At 44.4% G+C, this 24,107-nt stretch overlaps 1 protein-coding gene across 7 annotated transcripts in view; it reads left to right on the forward strand.

The window, feature by feature from the left end:
• Nucleotides 1–10,936, forward strand: part of CDK7 (cyclin dependent kinase 7) — a 32,560-nt gene extending 21,624 nt beyond the window's left edge. For all 7 annotated transcript variants that reach the window (XM_037902939.2, XM_037902943.2, XM_037902942.2 and 4 more), the window contains 3 exons: nt 471–620; nt 8,448–8,595; nt 10,709–10,936. In XM_037902939.2, the coding sequence (XP_037758867.1) occupies nt 471–620; nt 8,448–8,595; nt 10,709–10,734 (324 nt within the window). In that variant the 3' untranslated portion in view covers nt 10,735–10,936. The remainder of the gene's footprint in view (nt 1–470; nt 621–8,447; nt 8,596–10,708) is intronic.
• Nucleotides 10,937–24,107: the final 13,171 nt, after the last annotated feature.

The following is a 24,107-nucleotide window of genomic DNA, read 5'->3' on the forward strand; positions in this document are numbered from 1 at the left end:
GTCTCCCATGTTGTTGATGCAAATGACTTCCATGTTAGAGAGGCCAACTTAAATTGCTTTTGTCTGAAAATCTTGCGTGTTACTGCAAAACACTCCTAAGGTTACAATAATGAGAGACTAGAGGGGAAATTTTTTTCAATTTTGTTAGTGCATTTGATAATAATCATTTTTGTTGTTTCCCTTCTATAGTCATTAACTTTCCCGCTTTGTGGAGCTCTTTACACTGCATAATAGGAAAAATCCTTTAGAAAGGGGAGTGTGATTGTAAAACCACAACATTGATAAGTTTGTTACCTGAAACTAATGTAATAGTTTTTATTAAACTGACTCAATTTCAGATTGACAGTATGCTTTAAAAGTTGACTATTACTTCTGATCTATAAGCTGCGCTGTGGCAGTTCCTTCAGTTGGGGGTATAAGCTTTTCTTTATTTGTTGTTTTAAAATCTAATTCCCATTTTGTTTTCATAGGGCATGTCAAGTCTTCCAGACTATGTAACATTTAAAAGTTTCCCTGGAATGCCACTTCAACATATCTTCAGTGCAGCTGGTGATGACTTGCTAGATCTTCTCCAAGGTCTATTCATATTTAATCCTTGTACTAGGGTCACAGCTACACAGGTATGGTAGACTGTTTTTATTGTATGTTATAGATTGTGTACATTCTAACATCTCTTGTTAACATCAGTTAAATATCTCTTGGATGTGAGGAGTGATAGTTTAGGTTTGAGATAAAATGTCCTCTTACTTATTTGTATTATAGTACATAGGAGCCCCTGCCATGGACGAGAAACCCATCTTGCTCTGATCATATAATTACTATAAAACCTTCTCATGCTATGGAGACTTTCAAAGGTATAAATGGCAGTTCGAAGTTAATGTCTGTCTGCCACTTGTCTTTGAAAATCTTACCCTACAGATCTAGGTTGAAGTTAGGAGGATGAAAGATTTGGGGCTCCTAGGCTTTTTTGACACTTTAATTACATCCTAACTTTGCAACACTATTTTCATTACCACCACCATAGCTCCTAGGAGCCCTAGTCATGGGGCAGGATCCTATTGTGGGCACTGTACAAAGAACATCAAGATGGCTCCTTCCCCAAATGCGCAGTCTAAGTATAAGACAAGAGACAATAGATACAGACAAATGAGGGAGTACAAGGAAACAGTGAGTCCGTATGAGTCTGCTTGATAGTCTGTGGTATCAGTACACTGTTCAGCTACCTGGTGAACTTTGAGCTTTACATGTCTTCATATAGGACCTTCCATCCCTTATTTTATAAATGTTTAAATCATAAATTCATATTAATATTCCATTTTTCTCAGTTTCTTTTGCAACTCTTGACCCTCCCCTTTTACAGTGGGAGCCTTATCCCAGAATTTTCATCTCAAATCTCAGGTTTCAGAGTAGCAGCTGTGTTAGTCTGTATTCGCAAAAAGAAAAGGAGTGCTTGTGGCTCCTTAGAGACTAACGCATTTATTTCTCTAATAAATGCGTTAGTCATTCACATCTGATGAAGTGAGCTGTAGCTCACGAAAGCTTATGCTCAAATAAATGTGTTAATCTCTAAGGTGCCACAAGTCCTCCTTTTCTTTTTGCATCTCAAATCTGTTGCTGAAAGTCTGTGACAACTTTTCTTTGTCACTTTGTGGGGGGATGGATCCATATGTTCAGTACTGATGAGTCCTTTAGTCTCCATGCTATAGGAGGCAGTCAGATGTTTTGATTGGCTGGGCTGATTCTCCAGGTAACTGCTCTCACTGGGAAGTAGTGACTCAAAAAGATTTGGGGCTTTTGGTGGATAAACAGATGACTATAAGCTCCCAGTGTGACACTGTGGCCAAAAGAGCTAATGTGATCCTGGGATACATAAACAGGGGAATGAGGCATAGAAGTAGAGAGGTTATTTTACCGCTGTATTTGGCACTGGTGTGACCTCTGCTGGAATACTGTGTACAGTTATGGTGCCCACAATTTGAGAAAGGATGTTGATGAATTGGAGAGGGTTTAGAGACAAGATTAGAAAACGTGCTTTATAGCAGAGGTTCTCAACCTTTTTCTTTCTGAAGCCCCCCCTCCCCCCAACATGCTAAGCCCACCTGTGTCACAATAATGGGTTTTCTGCATATAAAATCCAGGGCTAGTGTTAAGGGGTAGCAACAGGGCAATTGCTTGGGGCCTCATGCCACAGGAGCTCCCACAAAGCTACATTGCTCAGGCTTCAGCCTCAAGTGGAAGGGCTCAGGACCTGGGCTTCAACCCCATGCAGCAGGGCTTTGGCTTTCTGCCCTGGGCCCCAGTGAGTCTAATGCTGGTCCTGCTTGGTGGCCCCCTGAAACCTGCTTGCGGCCCCCCTGGGGGCTTCGGACCTCTGGTTGAGAACCACTGCCTTATAGTAATAGACTCAAGGCGCTTGTCAAGGTTCCTTCCCCACTCTGAACTCTAGGGTACAGATGTGGGGACATGCATGAAAGACCCCCTAAGCTTATTCTTACCAGCTTAGGTTAAAACTTCCCCAAGGTACAAACTTTTACCTTTTGTCCTTGGACCTTATGCTGCCACCACCAAGTGCCCTAAACAAAACAGGGAAAGAGCCCACTTGGAGACGTCTTCCCCCCAAGTCCTACACCCCCTTTCCTGGGGAAGGCTTGATAAAAATCCTCACCAATTTGCACAGGTGAACACAGACCCAAACCCTTGGATCTTAAGAACAACGAAAAAGCAATCGGGTTCTTAAAAGAAGAATTTTAATTAAAGAAAAAGTAAAAAGAATCACCTCTGTAATCAGGATGGTGAATACCTTACAGGGTAATTAGGTTCAAAACCTAGAGATTCCCTCGAGGCAAAACCTTAAGTTACAAAAAGACGCAAAAACAGGAATCTACATCCCATTCAGCAGAACTTATTTACCAGCCATTTAAACAAAACCAAAATCGAACCCATATCTAGCTAGATTACTTACTAAGTTCTAAGACTCCGTTCCTTTTCTGTTCCTGGCAAAAGCATCTCACACACAGACAGACCCTTTGTTTCCCCCGCCTCCAGCTTTGAAAGTATCTTGTCTCCTCATTGGTCATTTTGGTCAGATGCCCGCTAGGTTATCTTAGCTTCTTAACCCTTTACAGGTAAAAGGACTTTGCCTCTGGCCAGGAGGGATTTGATAGCACTGTATGTAGAAAGGTGGTTACCTTTCCCTATTTATGACAGAGCTCAATCTATTTATCTTCTCAAAGAGAAGGTTAAGAGGTGACTTGATTAGCTATAAGTAGCTATACGGGGAAGAAATATATGAGCTCTTCAGTCTAGAAGAGAAAGTATAACACCATCCAATGGGTGGAAGTTGAAGCTAGACAATTTCAGACTGAAAATTTTTAACAGAGTAATTAACCATTGGAACACAACAGTTTACCAAGGGTTTTGGTGGATTGTCCATTACTGACAATTATTAAATCAAGATTGGATGCTTTTCTAAAAGACCTGCTCTAGGAATTATTTTGGGCAAGTTCTATGGCCTGTGCTGTACAGGAGGCCAGACTAAATCACAATGGTCCTTTTTGGCCTTGAAATGTAAAAAGCCCCTCCAGAATTTTCTCTGCCTCCAAAGACGCAGCACGCTAGGAGTAAGGGCCTTTGTAGGCTGTCCAAAACCTGATGAATTTTTTTCTTTTCCTCTTTTTTTCCCCGGCTGCTTTTTTTCCTGAGCCAATCTACTCTTTTCGTGTATGGAGTTGCTGAAAATATTTTCCAATGGGCTCTAAAACTGATCTTTGCAATCCCTTCCTGGCCACCCTGTTTAAGATGGAATGGTAAAGCTAGTGAAGACAAGTATCGGGGGTAGCTGTGTTAGTCTGTATCCACAAAAACAACAAGGAGTCTGGTGGCACCTTAAAGACTAACAGATTTATTTGGGTATAAGCGTTCGTGGGTAAAACACCACTTCAGATGCATGGAGTGAAAATTACAGGTTCAGGTATTATATGACACATGAAGGGAAGGGAGTTACCTCACAAGTGGAGAACCAGTGTTGACAGGGCCAATTTGATTAGGGTGGATGTAGTCCACTCCCAATAATAGATGAGGAGGTGTCAATTCCAGGAGAGGCAAAGCTGCTTTTGTAATGAGCCAGCCACTCCCAGTCCATATTCAAGCCCAAATTAATGGTGTTAAATTTGCAAATGAATTTTAGTTCTGCTGTTTCTCTTTGAAGTCTGTTTCTGAAGTTTTTTTGTTCAAGTATAGCTACCTTTAAATCTGTTATAGAATGTCCAGGAAGATTGAAGTGTTCTCCTACTGGCTTTTGTATGTTACCATTCCTGATGTCCGATTTGTGTCCATTTATTCTTTTACATAGGGACTGTCCAGTTTGGCCAATGTACATGGCAGAGGGGCATTGCTGGCACATGATGGCATATATAACATTAGTTCTAGTGAAGACAGCATCTGACTTAAAAGTCCCCCCCCTCAAAGTGTTCACTGACAGAAGGGTGGAATGAGCTCTCTGCAGAGACTATGAAGAATTTTCAGCAGCCCATAGAATAGGATTGATAATGGTCAGGTTTTTTGGGTGTGGTTTTTTGGGGTATTTTTTTTTGCCAGAGCAGTAAGTTTTGGTTTTTTATATTCTGAGTTCATGCTCTCTGACATTCCAAAAAAGGTGAAAAGGGCCAAGGAGTTGGGATCATCCTTAGAGAATTTCCCTTACATCTGCTCTACTTTGACACCTCCCTTGATGCTTTCAGGTCATCCAGCAGGTAGAGGACTCTAGCATAGAGGCAAGAAGGCTTCTATGACAGACTGGGTGTGGAAGGTGGATATTTCCTCAAGACAGGTTTTTGCTACCAAAAACCTATGTTTGGGGGCAGGGCAATATAAAAAGGTAGATCTAAAGCACAGGACAAAACCAAAAAACCTTTGTTAATGATAAAGCTCAGTACAAATTTTAAACCATTTTAGGCATCCCTTTGGGGGTTATGGAGCTTCATATAGATAATGGTAGGAGAGATGACAGATTCTTTAAGAATAGATGGGAGAATACCAGGTCTATTAAATGCAGAGGTGACACATTCTCTGTGAATGTCTCTAAGAGCAATCAGTGACTACCTCCCTCCAATATTCTGCAGGGGGGAGTGGGAGCTTGGTTGTTTGGGGGGTTTTGGTGTTTTTTTTTGGTTCCCACCTGGTTTGCTGCCACCACCATGGACAAATGATTGACACGCACCATTTCCAAATGTGGTGCTACAGAAGTCTAAAAGACCCCTCTCCTTCCCTAGCTGCCCAGCCCATCCCAGAGGAAGGCTATGCTCAGGCAAATCAACAATCTTCTCCATATCAGGGTGAATGAGCATGTCCGAGACCAGGATCAATATTGGGGCTTATAGTCCATACTGTTCCTGGTTGTGAGGCAATCATGGAGGACAGGGCTGTCCTGGATTTAAAGACTCAATAAGCTGATCCACTTCCACAAGTTCAAAATGGACACTGCTCCTGTCTGTCATGGTAGCTACCACAACAGGGATTTCCTAATCTTTTTTTGACCTCAAGGAAGCATATCTTCACATTTCCATCATTACACAGACAGTACTTGAGGTTTGCATACAGCACTCTGCACATGCAGTATAAAGCCCATTTTTGGCACTGCCACTGCCCCCAGGGTAGTCACAGATACTAGGGGCATCTCTGAACAGTATCTGTATCTTTTTCTCAATGGCATTCTGATGAGAGACTTCTGGAGGAAGGAGGCTCTTAAGTACACCCAAATGACCAGGGCAGAAACATGGATTTATAATACATATGGAGAAAAGCCAGCTTGACCCTACCCAGACAATGGAACACCTGGGAGTTTGGCTGAACACCACACTTCACAGGACGTTCCTCCCCAAAAACGGGCAAGTACAGATTCTGGAGAAAACATACAAATCCTTCACAGTCAACACTACTGTATGAAGATCTTCTAGGCACGTTCATTTCATGCATATACTACTGTTATGGGCAAAATTTCATTTCTGGTGCCTGCAGTACTGCCTACTCTGCTTTCCTGCTCACATTCACAATTTCAACTCACTATAAGACTTCTCTCCACATTAAAAGGTCCCTCAGATGGCAGTTACAACAAGATTCACAGACTGTGTCTGCTTGGCAGAACCACAGAGACTCCATAATGATGGATGCCAGCTCGGAAGGGTATGGAGCTGACGCATCTCCACACATGGTACAAAGTCAGGGTCACTGACAGAATCTCACTACACCATAAACAGTTTTGGAATTGCAGGTGATTCACCTAGCCCTTCAGGCATTCCTCCCCACCTTAAACTCAAGACACATACTTGTATTCATAGTCGGCATGACTGCCATAGCATATGTAAACAGATGGGGCACCTGGCTGAGCCTGCTAAAAGCAGAAGCCACATCTTTCTTTGGATGGACTGAGAGAAACATTTTGTCACTTTGAGCCGCATATCAAAGGGCAGCTGAATGCCAGTGATTGTCTCAGCTGCAAAAGCTCGGAGCAGGGGAAATTGTCTTAATTGTGTCTCCACCAGAGGTGTTCAACCCTATAGCCCAGACCTTTGGAAAACTAACATGGAAGCTCTTAGGCATCCAGTTCCAATGCCAAAAACAACAACTCCTATGTCAGGAAGTGAGATCGTCGGGCCAGGGGAATCAATGACTTCTCCCAGGTATGGCCAACAGCTCTGCTATATGCATTCCCTCTTTTTCCCATAACATGCACCATCTAACAGACAACCGGCTGAAATTCTGATTGCACCCCACTGGCCTGAACTTCCCTGGTTTTCATACATCATGGAGATGTTTGTGACCCCTCCATCAACATTACAATGCACCCAGGATCTACTGTCATAGGAACCTCTGCTCCATCACATCACAGTATCTCTGAAGCTGGCAGCCTGATTATTGAGAGGTCACTTTAAAAATAAATGAACACAACCCCCTACCCACAAACTAGTAAATTCCAGTGATGTGTTCTCAATCCTACTCAAGTCCAGAGTTTTCAGCCAATTCTTGGTATACAGTAACACAGAGAAGATTTTATTCATGGTGCATGTTGAGATACATGGCAGGATCAGCATCTATATTTAGAGAACAGTCTCTTAGTAAAACATACGCTTTGTTCGTTCTCATACAGGTTTAGGGGACAGAAAGCTTTGAGATCCTCTACAGCAAAGTATATATATTTTGAAGAGAATGGGGGAAGATTTTCCAAGACATGTAAAACTAAGAGGTAATCTCCTCCATTCAAGATTAAAGCCAATAAGATAATGCAGCCTCATTGGCTGATGGTTCCCTGCATATGTTTACTAAATTCTAGAAGATTGGTCGACTTCAATCAGATGAAGTCTAGATTTCGACAGGAGTTCTGCAAGCTATAGCCTACCCTTAGCCCAGCCAACAGTTGATAGTGAGGCCAGGACTACTGCTACAAAAATCCCACCACTGCTGAATTTATGGATCCATCCCCTGAAATGAGAATGAGAAAATTTCTCACTTATCTGGAAATTTTCATTCTGGGTAGGCGATATGGGTTCATAAATTCATCCCATCTCTGTGTTTGTCTACTTCTGGAAGGTGATTAGTCAATTGTGCCCTTGATTCCTCTTTATGGAAGAGTGGATGGATAACCATGCTCTTAAAAGTAACCCTCTGGGTTGTCAGTTTTTTTGTTTTTTTTCCCCCAGATTGTACAGTTCTTAGTTGTTTGACATATTTTCTGCTATTGTTAATATGTGAATGAGTATTTTTATTCATTTCTTCTTCTTCTGAACTGTGGTTTATAGAAGCTGTGGAACTGAAATCTGCTTTAAAGTGGAGGGGTGAGGAGGGTAGAATTTAACTTCCATAAAATGTGTCAATTTTACATATCTGCTTCTTGTGTGTTCAGTTCCTCTGTGTACTCAGTAACAAGCTTTTCCTATTGGCATTGCAGAACCCAGAGGGATTAGGGAAGAGTAGAACAGAACCCAATTTACTTTGTAAATCAACATAAGGATGGTGTTCCAGAAATCTGGCTTCAATTCCTGGCTCTGCCAGAGGTGTCACTGGTGACCTTGGAAAAGTCAATCTCTGTGCCCCTTTCCTTTTCTATCTTGTCTATTCAGATTGTAAGCTCTTCACAGCTGGAACAGTCTTAGTGTACATGTACAGCATCTGCCACAATGGGGCCAGGATCTTGGTTGGGGAGTCTAGGCACCTACTGTAATACAGATGATAGACAAATTATTTCAGCTGGTAAATTGAACAAACTGTATGGAAGTTGCTAAGAGAATCTGAAATCTTGGATTTTGTAGCTACTCTTGAGTCTTCAGTCTTAGAACCCTCAGAAATGTCCTTAGTTATAAGCAAGGAGATTAAGAAAAGGAAAGAATATAGCTTCAAATCAATTTTGTGCACACTATTAACTTGACCAGCTTTCTCCCCTTTTTATCTTTAAGGCATTGAAACAAAAGTATTTTAGTAATCGACCAGGACCAACACCAGGAATTCAATTGCCAAGACCAAACTGTCCTGCAGAAGCCTTAAAGGAACAACAAAATTCACTTTTAAATTTAAAAAGGAAGAGAACAGAAGGAATAGATCAAGGTAATTTTTCTTCTAAATCTTTGCATTTTTATATTTTTAATTTTAAACTGAAGATGCATGATAAGTATATATGATACTGTCCCAATGTTTAAGGAAATATGGCCTATATATAGTTCTCCATCTTATCAAATGAAATATTGCTCTCTAAATGGGCCAAATCTGAGCCCATAACACCAACCTAAGCCCCTTGGTGACTTGTAGTATTCTTTTTACAAGAGGTGTACATTGTTAAAAGAAATATCTTGTATTCCATGTAGATTCTAAGGTGTAGAAAAATTTCTGCATCACAAGTTCTGTCAATATCCAAAACTATACTACGGTATTTAATATATCTTATCCTATGACTATTACCTGACTGAGAAGTTCTCTTAGATCCTTATGTAAATGGAATTACTTAAATTTTAATTGACATTTGATTGAATTCATTGGAAATTCTGAGCATTTTAGGACTGGTGTACATTAAATGTTTACTTCTCTGGTCTGCACATTCTTAATTTTATAGCCAGACTTCATCCGACTACTGGCCTCTACGTGTTTTCATGTGTAGAATGTACCTGCTCAGAGATCCTGAGCTTTGAGAACCTTTTGGACAGCAGTGTCCTCTGGAGCTGCACAAACAAAGCCTTATAGTACCAGATGTTTTGAATCAAGACCATAAAGGATGATATGGCCTCTACCACTTCCTTTTTTTTCCCCCTCCTGGCTGAGAATCTGTGGACCTTGTCCCTGTGTCTCCAAACTCTCTCTGTATTTTTCTTAAATTGTGCACCTTTTAGTCATTTTGAGTCAGACCTCTGAAGTTTTGGATATGGTAGATTTAAGCACATTCCCATTGTTTGTCCTGCTTAGGGGAAGAGAAGATCTATACTGCAATTTTAGAGCCCTGCACCCCTAGTCCCACAAGCCTTAGTCAGCTGAATAGGCCAGCCCGGGGTTTTTACTACAGTGTAGACATACCCTAAGTGATAGTGTAGGCAAGATCTAAGTCCTTTTGTGACTTTTCTCTGAGTTTTAACAAAGGGTAGGAAAGCAGTCTAATAACTTGGCCTATTCTACACTACAGATACAACTAATGATTGTAAATTCTTCAGAACAGTGGTAGAGAAAATGTTTGTCTAAAACTCCTTGTGCAGTTTGGCATTAAATAAGTTGGTGAGCATGGTTGTCAGTGACTTGTAGTGTGGATGGGACCAAACCATTTTTAAACAAAAAGCCTCAGCTTATTTATAGGATGGTAGGAGACAGTCATGTTTTAGTAGGTCACATTTGTAGTGTAGGTGGACCTCAGGAAAGAGGAATGGAGTAGTGCTGCTATCCCGCCAGTCTCTGGGGCAGAACCTAAAATAAGTCTAGTAAAACCGCTAAGCAGACACTGAAAGCGTCTTCATTTCCTCCACTGTGCCAACATGCTGCAGTTACTGTGAAACTGGAAAAACTTACTATCTTCATTATAATACCACCACCCAACCCATTGACACCTGCAGCTTTCTTTTTTTCCGCTAAGCTTAATTCTATTTTAAACCTGTACCTTCTTATGTCAAATGGAAGGAAAAACAGGTGGTGTCTAAAATGTTTCGTGTCACACAGCCTTGCACAAAGATAGCTTGGAAACGTTTTAGGAGTACAAAACACCTTTCTCTAAATATAGCTTAATTTTATATTGCATGTGTCATGTAAACATATGAGAGACGTTCTGGACAACTTTTTTCATGCACGGTTATAACTGCCCTTACATGAGCCTGCTCCAAGACTAGACAGGGCCTAAAGAGTAGTTAGTATATAGCTACAAGCCAAAGCTGTGGATGTTTATCCAAGCTACCCTAGGGAGCAGTGCAGGCATCAGTGTGGGCTCAAGAACTGAGTACAGAGGCTGGGTACATACTCAGCTCATGAGTCCCTACTGATGCCTGTGCTGTCTTCACTGCTAGTGTTACCTGTGCGAGCTGGATTCAAGCTAGCTGTAATAAGCTAGCCTGTTCACAGCTTTTGCTGTTCAGACATACCCTACATAACTAGTAACACCTTGAGTTGGGGATTGGGACCTTTACCTCATTTATCAGTATTGATACAAATTCAGTTACTTACACTACAAAATTAATTTACCATTTTTCAGGATTACCAAAAAAGTTGATTTTTTGATTACCGTGGATGACGATGATTAAATGGCCTGAAAGACCAAGACAATGGGAAAATGCTGCACCATTACCTGAACTTGGATGAAAACTGAATTTGTAATATATTTACATGTGTAAAATGTGAAACTTAATATTTCAGTGCGGAAACCATGTGGGGTGTTTCATTAAACCTATTCCTCTTTGAATAAATATATTTTTTAAAAAGAGCAAGATTCTTTGAATTGGTTTTGCTGTGTAATTACTTTGAAATGTGTTTTTGTAGTAAGTGTGGGAAGTCTCCTTTATCACCATAGGGCTTGGATACACTTGCAAGTTAAAGCGCATTAAAGCAGCCCTGGGTGCCCCAACTCACGACCTGTCCACACTGGCAAGGCACATAGAGCGCCTGGACTCTGCAGCTGGAGCGCTCCTGGTAATCCACCTCCACCAGAAGCATAAAGCTTGGTGCGTCTCAGCTGAAACGCCCCAGCGTCCGTGTGAACGAGGTGTTGCATTACTGCGCTGTGATCAGCCCCCATAGTCCCCTTAAGTCAAATGGCCACTCTTGTCATTGTTTGGAATTAGCCGCAGGAATGCAGATAGGCCCTTTCAAAGCTCCATTTCTGACAGCCGGCATGCTTATCTGCTCCGGGACAAAGCAACCATTACTGTGGAATGCTGCTTGAGAGGCGGGAGGAGGTGGGGGGTCTGCTGCTGTCTGAACTTACAAGACCGTATGCTGACATGCTCCCCCCCCCCAAAAAAAAACCCACTCTCCCCCCCCCCACATATACACAACACACTCCCTGTCACACTACACCCCCACTCCCCCCATTTGAAAAGCATGTTACAGCCACTTGCATCCTGGGATAGCTACCACAATGCACTGCTCTCTGTGGCCATTGCAAGAGTGGCTAATGTGGCCACGCCAGTGCATTTGAATCTGCCAGTGTGGATGCACTGCAGCGCTTTCCCTACTACGCTCTCCAAGGGCTGCTTTAACTCACAGCGCTCTACATCTGCAAGTGCAGCCATGCCCTTAGACTCTAACTTGAGATGCAGGCTTTGCTGAATGAAGTGCTATGCTGGTACAAACCCTACTCTAGGAGAGAGGCCCAGGTGAGGAGCCTGTGTTCAGATGAATGTTTGTTAGCCCATATACAGTTTGGTTTTTTTTTCCAGCCATCTGTACTAGACAGAAGGGGATACCACAGTTTTAACTTTGTTCCAGTTAAATCTGCCAATGCAATAACAAATGGGTGAGCGCATGTTCTCGTAGCAGACATGTAGATGAAAAGTCTTCAAGGGGTATCCGTGCCGAGTTGCGAACTACAAAGAAGTACTCCTCACTTTGATCCTCCAAAAGAACCAACTTACTGGAAAAAAGAAATCCAAATATTTGGACTAGAATGCTAAGGAGATGAAACAAGAAGGTCTTGCAGCCTACAGAGCTGCAGTACATTTAAAAAGGAATGGAGGGATGTCTGAAGAGTAATGTGGCAGACCTCCATATGATGCTTATGACTCATATTTGGACAATATGATGGTTATGTAACGGAGTACAGTATTTAGTCATCCCAAGAAAACACTAGGGGGGAAAATATCATTGTATTTCCTATATTACTGTGTACTGACCACTAGTCATTTAAAATTAGCTTTAGATCGCCTCCAAGACTTAATGGACTCCATATGTAGATAGAAATTCATATTTAATAACATTTGGTTTGACAAATTCTGTTCAGAAGTTACTTTAGCCTAAAAACAACTAATTGTACATGTGTAATAAGTAAACAATTACAAGCTCAGCATTCTGATAGAACAAATAGCTGTGTACTTATGCACTTATCTGAGATCACGCTGTGTAGGAAGGGAGGTTCTTTTGTAAACTCACTTTGCATTCAGCTTCCATGAGGTAGTTTCATAGATTCATAGATATTTAGGTCAGAAGGGACCATTATGATCATCTAGTCTGACCTCCTGCACAACGCAGGCCACAGAATTTCACCCACCACTCCCACAAAAAAACCTCACACCTATATCTGTGCTATTGAAGTCCTCAAATTGTAGTTTAAAGACCTCAAGGAGCAGAGAATCCTCCAGCAAGTGATCCGTGCCCCCTGCATTTCAGGGCCCACAAACTGTTCTGAAATTTAAATCTCTAGCCAAAAGTAGGATGCAAAATGAGAATAATACCTAACTCTCGGGTGTGGTGTAAACTGTTTGTAGAGCAACTAAAAGTGCTAAGTGTTATACAAACCACTTCCAGATTATTTTGCACTGCATGACCAGGAGGAATTGCTGCATGTGCACGAGAGCCAGAAGACATTGCCCAGAAGTCAGTTTACTAAGAGGAAACATTCTCTGAAATAAGTAATGCCTCTTGACACTTGTATTGTTTGGGGAAAAGATTGATTAAATGGGGCCCTGTCAGTTGTGGTTTTTTTTTAGTTACAGAATGTAGGTAACAACCTTACTTCACTAAAGCGCACTGAGGTTTCACAAAAGCACCGGTGAGTCTGAGTCATGTTGCATGTAGCAGTGAGAGAATTATAATGCTGGAATATACAGCATCTCCTCCAGATTTCTTTGGGGGAGCAGGGAACTTTTCATTCCCTCAGAAGCTTGGCAAGAAGGGCAACTGCCTACTAGAAGGAATCTGTGATGTGTATAAGCCAGAGGAGTGGGATTCATGAGGTAAAGGCACTTGGAGGACTCTTCTATCCCCACTGCTGGTCAGCTGGGGTAGGGGATGCCTGCTTCTGGCAGGAATCTTCACCTTCTCAAGGTCGGGCCTAGTTGCTGTGCCCCCATGGGAGGGTTCCCCTAGTTTGTAGGTCAGTGGAATAGGATCTCCATCCTTTCTCTTCCTCCTTTGGGTATATCTATGTATAGGGTAGAAGGTATGTTGGCTGCCATGTTTAACCCTAGTGCTGATGGGGCCTTTTGTAATTTTTAACATTGGAGCTGGTCCAGGTGCATACTAGGTTCCCTGCTGGGTTTCACCTGACCAGCTGCACGGTCTTCTGTACGATTTTAAAACTCATTTGCTTTCATTTGAAAAGTTTTTTTCCTAGTGTGGACAAAGCCCTCGAGCAACCCAGTCCTTCATGGTGAGAAGGATAGGGTAAGAATGAGTCCCTGCCCTGTTTGGGGGGTGGGGAGAAGAAAGAGTTAACAGCTGTGGGCTGGGCCTTGTAGATGGTGTGAAGATTTCTGAAAAGGGAGGCTGCTTTTGAGCAGTAGACAAGGTAGAGAGAGAGAGCCTGGGTGTTGAATAGCTACACCTGCTACTCCTGGGGGGATTCTGCGAGCCTGCAGAAAATGTTCCCCCTCTTCCCTCCCCCCTACCCCCAATTCCTGTGCTTTCCTGCAGAAAATGGGAGAGAAGCAAAGGGAAGCCATGCAGGGGGGTGGGGGAGGAACAACCATGGTTGCAGTTTGGGGGGGGATTGCCCCCAAACAGAGGCAAGGCATGAGGGGCCCACAGGGTTACATGTCACTGCCCCCTTCATTTCTGCAAGCATAGAGCTGACCAGCTGAAGGAGGCTGCCTCTGCTCTGCTGACTCTGCCTCTGAACGCTGCCTCCTGGGTCTTAGTGCCAGTCATTCACTCCTGCTGTGTGCTGGGAGCCTTCCTATTTTCTGTCCAACAGTGACTGCCCATGGTGGGGCTGGGTTAAGAGGGGGAGGTTCAGGTGCTGGGGGGGAAGAGGCAGTGGGGAAGGAAGGGGGGTGGAATAAGGCAGGGGGAGGGGAATGGATGGAGAAGAAAATGGGATAGGGGAAATCACAGGGGGAAGCAGGATCCCAGCATGCAGCATCCCCTCAGCAGCAGCTGAGGCTCCCCCATTAAGCCAGCCCATCAAACCCTCACCCTAACTAGCCCTACAACTGGACCCCTCCCAGCCCCCCATACTCAGACTGATCTCCAACCAGCTGCACCTGGACATCCACCCCATCAAGCCCCACTCCCCTGGCACTTAGACCCCCAATTGAGCCCCCTGGGTTCCCCTACTGAGCCCCATCTTCCCACACCCAGAGCCCCCTGCTGAACGCCAACCAGCTTCACCTGGATCCCCTGTAGGGTCCCTTTTGTACCTGGAACACCCAATGAGCCCCTGTGCATCCAGATCTCCCATGGAGCTGCCCACACCCAGATTGCCCCACACAGAAACCTCTCACACCACACCTGGATCCCCCTACACTAAGCCCCTCCACACTGGGATCCTGCTGGGCTGAGCCTGCTCACATCTGGTGCCCATAGCACAGAGAGGCAGGGCCCTGGGGTGTTTCTGGGGCAGGGCCAGCCCTTGCATTATGTCAGGGTCACTGCTGAGTCCCTGATCCGGGGCAGGTGGGGGCTTCAGGGTGATCTCCCACCTCAATGCAGTCAGTGGCCTGTGCTCCCCACTGCTATACTAGAGCCACATTTATTTATTGACACATAAAATTTGCAGAATTGTGCAGCATTTTAAAATACTGTGTGCATAATTTTTATTTTTTTGGTGCAGAATTCTCTTAGGAGTAACCTGCTAAATATCTGCATGTGAATTAAAGCAAATATTTGGCCAACTGAATATCTGAATTTCCTATTCATGCTGGAACATCCTTGACTCTGCTGAACTAAGCAAGAACCCAAATACCAGCTGCTGGCTTAAGTAGTTCAGAATGCAGTTGTGACACCCTGGCACCCCAATATTAATCACGGTCATATAATTAGGATATGTTTTGCACAAAGTATGCTTTATGAGGTATCATTCTAAAAGTCTTGATCTGCTGGACAATATCTCATTGGATTGTATGTGCTATCATCATATATGAAGTTACGAAGTTTGGCTATGTACCTTGTGAGGTTGAAAACACCCACAAACAGCCTTTCAGGTATGACGGTAAAAAGGCCAAACAATGCTAATGGCTGATTGAGGAAATGCACACAAGCAAAAGGATTACCCCAGGAACTGTGTACAATAGCAACCTCTCAGAGCTAGCACTACACAATGGGAACTGTTTGACCCAGGTTCACAGCAAAAGAGCTTTCCAGCAAGTGGGAAAAAGATATTAAAGTGGGACAATGACTTCATGATGGTACTTCACCCTCCCTACAACACACCTGGAAACACCGAAGGAAGTAGGACTGAACTGTGGGAAGTGATGGTCCCAGGCTAAGGGATTGCTAGCGTGTGTATGAAAACCTGGAAAACCCAAGCTGAAAAGCCAAGGCAGCTGGTGCCTTAAGAATCTGCCAGCCTGTTTATCACTCAGGGTGAGAATTTGCTAATTCATATCCTACCTATCTAGTGTGTTAAACTCAGTTTGCGGTTTTGTTTATTTACTAGGTAATCTACTTTGATCTGTTTGCTATCACTTATAATCACTTAAAATCTATCCTTTTGTAGTTAATGAACTTATTTTATATTTTAATCGAAATCGGTGTGCATTTAACTGAAGTGTATAGGGAAAATCTCAGCTTGGTTACCACAAGTGTGCATGGTCTTCTTCACATTGCGGGAGAGGCAGACCAGGTGTTAAACCCATATACTGGCCAGATTTGACCAGGGCAGGACAGTACTGCTCTGGGGTCCTAAGCTGGGAAGCTGGATGTATCCCTACCTGTGTGATTGTGAAAGTGCAAGCTTGGAGGGCTTTTGCAACTTGTCACAGCAGCACAGTGTGAGAGGGAGCCTATGCTGGTGGGTCAGAGGGCTCAGTGGTACCCCAGTTCCAGGTGGCACCCTGGGAGGAACCCATCCCAGCAGTACCACCAGTGATCCTGTTGAGGACTCCAGAGAAGCAGACTGATCTCTCACATTGTGAAAGAGTCCCTGGAGTATATGCTCATCAGAACTCCTGAAGGAAGGTCAATTCCCACTGTGGAAGTTTGCCCTCACCACTGGCAGGGTCAACTTGTGGGATAGGGAAATGAGATCCCTCAAAGGGCCAGCTTGATGGAAATGGGAAGACAAAGCTTTAGAGGTAAGGGTTAAATGCATAACCTGGCAATAAAATAGTGTTTCAAAATAAGGTAATTGAAATGGAAGGCTGGAATGAATGAGAGCATGACTCTTCAAACCCGTACTGCAATACAAAATAACTTCCTTGCAGAAACTCTTGCACTGCTCAGTAAATAACTGATAAATAAGCTGATTTCCCTGTTGTGGTGCTAGATATCAAATTATCATAATGAGCATAGTTACTCTCTTTTCTTCCGTTCTGTACTTCTCCCCACACAGAGCGTGATATTTTTTTAAGTTGAGTAACTCTGTAGATCCCATAACATTCAGCAAATAGGAGCAGCTCTGCAAATCAGGACACTTTTTAGGTGCCAAAGTTTGAATATCTGTGTGTGTAGTTGCTACACTGCCATGCCTTTCAGACCGTCAATTTTGGAGACTAGTATCATGTAACTTGTCTCCGTTTCTTTTTGTGACTGAACAAAGTCCATGATTAAACTATATTGCCTAATAAAAACTGGTGTGAAATTATGAAGAACAGCCTCAACAGATATTCTGCAAAAGACACGAGCGCTTGTATTTACCCTCTTTCTTATTTACATTTGATCCATCGAAAGGTGTTGCATTGCTGAGGTAAAACATTGAAATGAGGCAGTGTTTATAACTCATGCAAATAATGTGCCTTGGCCCGTGCCTGTGGAGTGTCTCAGGAAAAGCTGCACCATGCATGTGATATTGGAATGGGGGTGCGGAGAAACCTGAGCTCCCATGCACATGTGAGGTAGCCAGTGGAAAGTGCTCAGGACTGCAAGCCTAGAGATCATGAGTTTTGGTCACCACTCCTCCTCCTGATAATATTCCTGCTCCCTTTAAAACCCTTCTAATAAGGTACAGTTTCAGACCTTGAAAGCAATTATTATTCACCATGTTCACAGAGAAGATAACAGAGCCTGCACAAGGTCACTTCAAACAGAACTATGAACAGAAACAAAATAATTAACCTAGCAGAACCAAGTCTTATCTACTCTGCCAGTGTCTTTCAGAAGGAATATTTCAAATAATGTGCTTCTGTAACCTATGCTAACACAGTGTGACTGTCACCCTCTAGCACCTCAACCGTATATAGCAGTCTGAGTGCTACCACTTCTGTGCTTAGAGTGCTGCAGTTATAGCTAAAGGGGAGGGACTTTCACTTTTCCAGCCACAGGTCTCAGGTTCTGATCTCAGATAACTCAAACACAAGGGCAGAGAAAAGGAGTTACCTTTGGTGGTGCTATCTATGACCACTAGATTACAATCTATCCATGGAGGCAGGAAAGCCAGAATCCTAAAGCCTAGCATTCTACTGCTCTCCCACAGGTACTTGTCTAATCCACTGACATGTGTGGTGTTTCCCTGTGTGGCCTTGTCCACATAATATGCTTTTCCCACTAACAGTTACTCCAGTATCTAGTGTGGAAGTTTCTGTGCTATTCGTTCACACCCTGCTTCTGATTCATATGGGGTGCAAGAATTAGTCTTGCCAATCCCAAATGTTCAAAAATCATGAGATAGGCTTTGAAATCATGAGAGTGTGTAACAATAATAGGTTTCAGAGTAGCAGCTGTGTTAGTCTGTATCCGCAAAAAGAAAAGGAGGACTTGTGGCACCTGAGAGACTAAAACATTTATCTGAGCATAAGCTTTCGTGAGCTACAGCTTATGCTCAAATAAATTTGTTAGTCTCTAAGGTGCCACAAGTCCTCCTTTGCTTTTTGTGAATAATAGATTTGGTGTTCTTTGTATTTGCTTTCTGCTTTTGAGCCTTTAGGGTGCACTGGGGTCACGTTTTGAAGCTTTCTCCACAGCCACAAGGGCTAGAAACTTTCTTTAAGCATGAGGGCTGAAATCACCTATCCACTTGACTCCAGGAACTGGAGCTTTAAGGAAAACAATAATTACCATAAAGAAAAGGCGTACTTGTGGCACCTTAGAGACTAACCAATTTATTTGAGCATCCGATGAAGCATCCGATGAAGTGAGCTGTAACTCACGAAAGCTTATGCTCAAATAAATTGGTTAGTCTCTAAGGTGCCACAAGTACGCCTTTTCTTTTTGCGAATACAGACTAACACGGCTGCTACTCTGAAATAATTACCATGAGACTCATGACAAAATCATGAGAGTTGGCAACACTGAAGAATATACAACTGTGCATAAAAGTTAATGTAAGGACTTTGAAGTAATTGTTGGATTGATTTTGTATTCACAGCATGGTATTTGGATGATGTGCTAATTTGTTTTACAGTTGCATTGTTGCTTTTACTAGGTTGATGGGCGTTGTCCTCTTAAGAATTAGGTGTGTCTGAAACAAGAGCAGTGTTGGGAGATTTTATCTGTGTTGCCTGTCCAGAGAGTAGAAGATCTGTTGGCATAAATTCCTAAAGGTCAAAAAGTGAGTTAATAAATTTACCTTTCTAGAAAGCAAGCCTCATTCTCAGTAAAAAGAAAAGGAGTACTTGTGGCACCTTAGAGACTAACCAGTTTATTTGAGCATGAGCTTTTGTGAGCTATAGCTCACTTCATCGGATGCATTCAGTGGAAAATACAGTGAGGAGATTTATATACACACAGAACATGAAACAATGGGTGTTATCATACACACTGTAAGGGGAGTGATCACTTAAGATGAGCTATTACCAGCAGGAGGGCGGGGCGGGGCGGATAATCACTACAAAAGGTTTTCTCCCCCCCCCCCCCCCCCGCTGGTATGATAACACCCATTTTTTCATGTTCTGTGTGTATATAAATCGCCTCACTGTATTTTCCACTGAATGCATCCGATGAAGTGAGCTGTAGCTCACGAAAGCTTATGCTCAAATAAATTGGTTAGTCTCTAAAGTGCCACTAGTACTCCTTTTCTTTTTCCTTTGTTTTGTGCATCTTGTGTAATAAATTGCATTTGAAAGAAATTTCTCCTCCCTGCTGGGAGGCCAACACCCCTTTCTTTGCAAACTTAATGGTTCCAGTCCTGAGATAATTGACTCTCATCTGTACTTGAATTTGAGTAGTTTACATGCATTGTACTGTAGTATTATCCCTTGTGTAATAAGCCTTTTCTCTCCCAGTCAGTTGCAGGTTTCCACTGGAGAGAATGAAATGGAAAAACCCAAGAACAAAAACACCACACCCACATACCTTTTGGTCACAAAAGAGCAAAGTGATTAATGTGATTTCTTTGAATCCTCTTGCTTCACCTTTGTATTTAATTTCCCATGGTATTCTCCTCCTAACTGAACTAGCTTGTTCTTCCTGAATGACTTTGATAAAAAGGAACAAGGAATGGTCTGAAGAGCTAGCTTTGGAGGTTAAAGTGATGGATTTACTCCAAGTCTGTAAGGGCAGCGGGCTGCTTTGGTACAAAATGGAGCAGCAGGCACTGCACCAGGCAACCAGGGGAGTTCCCTGATTCACTGCCTCCCCCAGTAGAACTCCTGGGAATTAAATCGTCTCCTCGTTGGCAGAAAAACAAAGGCACTAAGGCAGTGTGTGATGGCAGAAATGCCATCGGTCTTGTCTCAAAAGTGAGTCAGTCTCTGCTGGGTAGGAAGGCACTTTGCTGGTGTGGAGAGCTGCAACTTTCATTGCTCCCTAACCACTCTGGATCGTTTCTGGCACCCTGCTAGATGGACACTCTCTGGTTAATATTTTTGCCTACTCTCCTCCATTTGTTCCATAGTCTGAAAAGAGTCGGACTACAGCGTTTTAAGAGTCGGACTACAGTGTTACCAGTTTGGATTATAGTAAATCTTCCTAAACCACCTGAATGTTCTACAAAAAGAAAAGGAGGACTTGTGGCACCTTAGAGACTAACAAATTTGTTAGAGCATAAGCTTTTGTGAGCTACAGCTCACTTCATCGGATGCATAGAATGGAGCATATAGTAAGAAGATATTTATATATATATATATAAAAGGTGGAGTAAGAGGCTAATTAATTAAGATGAGCTATTATCAATAGGAGAAAAAAAACTTTTGTAGTGATAATCAAGATGGCCCATTTAGACAGTTGACAAGTAGGTCTGAGGATACTTAAAATGAGCCCTACTTTAGATGGGAGATCAGCATTAACACTGTCTTGTAACTCTGCTCATAACAGATTTGATCTTTACTAAGCCCTGGTCTACACTGGAGGGGCGGGGGTCGATCTAAGTTACTCAACTTCAGCTACGTGAATAACGTAGCTGAAGTCGACGTACTTACATCAACTTACTGTGGTGTCTTCACCGTGGTGAGTCGACTGCTGCCGCTCCCCCGTCGACTCTGCCTGCGCCTCTCGCAGCGCTGGAGTACAGGACGCGATAAATCGATCCCCGCTGGATTGATCGCTGCCCGCCAATCCGGCAGGTAGTGAATACATACCCTAAAATAGATTAGGCCAAAAAGGGACCCCAGACGTGCATACAGTGAATGCACTCAATTCTTCAGGTGCTAAGCTTTTATTTTTCAAATGTAACATTTCTGCTTTTCCTGGCTGGTAAAGATCCAGTGTAAACCAGCAGCAGGCAGAGTCAATAACAGCACACTCTGGGTTGTGCAGTAGTTTCTGTTAGTCAATATGAGCAAATCACGTACAATAATCACTGTCAGCCATTGCTCAGGAGAGCCCTTGTTTACCTTGGGATGCCTACTTCGTGTGTTCATTTGCTCTCTGGTCTGTGATAGCTGCTCCACCCTTCAGACAGGCTAGAAGGTGATAAATACATTCAAGAATCTGTGAAGGCTATTTGGTGAGAATGTCAGCTTTCATTTTTGTTTAAATGAAAAGTCCTCAATCCTACTAACTAGGGTTGCCAGGTATCTGGTTTTCAACCGGAATGCCGGTCGAAAAGGGACCCTGGTGGTGCCAGTCAGCTCTGCTGACCAGGCTGTTAAAAGTCCAGCTGGTGGTGCAGCAGGGCTAAGGCAGGTTCTCTGCCTGCCCTGGCTCCGCACGGCTCCCAGAAGCAGCCGGCATGTCCCTGCAGCCCCTAGGCCAGCGGTTCTGAAACTGTGGATCGGAACCCCAAAGTGGGACACAATCCCGTTTTAATGGGGTCACCAGGGCTGGTGTTAGTCTTGCTGGGGCCCAGGGCTGAAGCCAAAGTCTGAGCCCCGTCACACAGGGCTGAAGCCGAAGCCCAAGGGCTTCATGCTTGGGTGGCAGGGGTCAGGCTTTGGCTTCAGCCCTGGACAGCGGGGCTCAGGCTACAACTCCTCCGCCCTGGGCTGAAACCCTCAAGCTTTGGCTTTGCCCCCACCCCTCCCGGGTGGCGAGGCTCAGGCTTTGGCTTTGATCCCCCTGAATGGGGCGGTGGGACTCAGGCTTTGGTCCCTCTTGCTGGGGGTCATGTAGTAATTTTTGTTGTCAGAAGGGGGTCGCAGTGCAATGAAGTTTGAGAAACCCTGCCCTAGGTGCAGGGGCAACCAGGGAAGATCCACACACTGCCTCCACCCTGAGCGCCGGCTCCACAGCTCCCATTGGCTGGGAATCACGGCCAATGAAAGCCGCATCGGCAGCACCTGTGGGCGCGGGCAGCTGGCAGCACACACCGCACACAGCTGCCTGGCTGACCCTGCGTCTAGGAGCCAGACATGCTGGCTGCTTCCAGGAGCTGTGCAGAGCCAGGGCAGGCAGGGAGCCTGCCTTAGCCCCTCTGCACCATGGATCGGGAGCTGCCTGAGGTAAGTGCTGCCTGGTGGGAGCCTGCACCCCGAATCCCCACCTGCACCCCAATCCCCTACCCCAGATTGGAACCCCCTCCTGGAGCCCGTATCGCAACACGAACCCTGAGCCCCCTCCCACACCCAAACTCCTTCCCAGAGCCTGAACCCCCTCCCATGCTCCAACCACCTGACCCAGCCTTGAGCCCCCTCCTGCACCCCAAACCCCTCATCTCCAGCCCCACCCCAGAGCCCACACCCCCAGCTGGAGCCTACACCCCTGCCCCAGCCCTAAGCCTGCTCCCGTACTCTGAACCCCTCAGCTCGAGCCTGGAACCCCCTCCTGTTGCCAAAAAGGCTAATGGCATTTTGGGCTGTATAAGTAGGAGCATTGCCAGGAGATCAAAGGACGTGATCATTCCCCTCTATTCGGCACTGGTGAGGCCACATCTGGAGTACTGTGTCCAGTTTGGGGCCCCTCACTACAGGACAGATGTGGAAAAATTGGAGGAAGTCCAGCAGAGAGCAACAAAAATTGTTAGGGGGCTGGAGCACATGATTTATGAGGAGACGCTGAGGGAACTGGGATTATTTAGTCTGCAGAGGAGAAGAATGAGAGGGGTTTGATAGCTGCTTTCAACTACCCGAAGGGGGGTTCCAAAGAGGATGGATCTAGACCATTCTCAATGGTGGCAGATGACAGAACAAGGAGCAATGGTCTCAAGTTGCAGTGGGGGAGGTTTAGGTTGCATATTAGGAAAAACTTTTTCACTAGGAGGGTAGTGAAGCACTGGAATGGGTTACCTAGGGAGGTGGTGGAATCTCCCTCCTTAGAGGATTTTAAGGTCAGGCTTGACAAAGCCCTGGCTGGGATGATTTAGCAGGGGGTTGGACTAGATGACCTCCTGAGGTCCTTTCCAACCCTGATATTCTGTGATTCTATGATCTATGATTCCTGAACCCCCAAATCCCTCATCCTGGCCCCATCCCAGAGTCCACACCCACAGATGGAGCCCTCACCCCCTCCCACCCCCCAACCCCTTGCCCCATCCCAGAGCCCCCTCCCACACCCTTAGCCCCTCATTTCTGGCCCCTCCCCAGAGCCCACACCACCAGCCAGAGCTCTCACCCCCTTTTGCACCCCAACCCCCTGCTCCAGCCCAGTGAAAGAGAGTGAGGGTAGGGGAGAGCAAGGGTGTGTGTGGAATGAGTGCGTGCAGGGCTTTGGAGAAGGGATGGGGCCTCGGGGTGGGGCCATGGTGTTTGGTTTTATGCAATTAGAAAGGCCTTGGCAACGCTACTACCAACCCCCATCCCTGGTTGCAGATAAAAGTTTGAAAATGTGACTCCTAAAGGCTTAAAACCCAGAAGGCAAATAAAAAAGAACCCAACCTTCTTTTTAAATCTCATAATTCCTGGAGCCTGACTCATGATTTTAACAGGTAGGCCTGAATCCGATGAGAACAAACAGAACTTGACAGGCCCTGGATAAGAGAACAGCCTGAAACTGTTTGTGCTGTTGGTGAGTACTGGAGTGGCATAGGAGCTGACGGTTTGGTTGTCCTCTGAATGAGCCAGGCCCCAGCTATAGGACTCCACTAGAGAGCTGAATCTTTAGGACAGCACCAACCTGCTATGTAACTACCAACAAAGCAGGGCCTGCTCAAAATGCACTGGTGGAGTTAATATTTTTGTCCCGTGACCACGGCTGTGCTGAACCAGGCTATTACTCTGCCACCATTCCTGGTATGATTCCTTGAACCAGTG

Source organism: Chelonia mydas, chromosome 5, assembly GCF_015237465.2.
Source record: "Chelonia mydas isolate rCheMyd1 chromosome 5, rCheMyd1.pri.v2, whole genome shotgun sequence".
In the NCBI taxonomy this organism is placed as follows: domain Eukaryota; kingdom Metazoa; phylum Chordata; order Testudines; family Cheloniidae; genus Chelonia; species Chelonia mydas.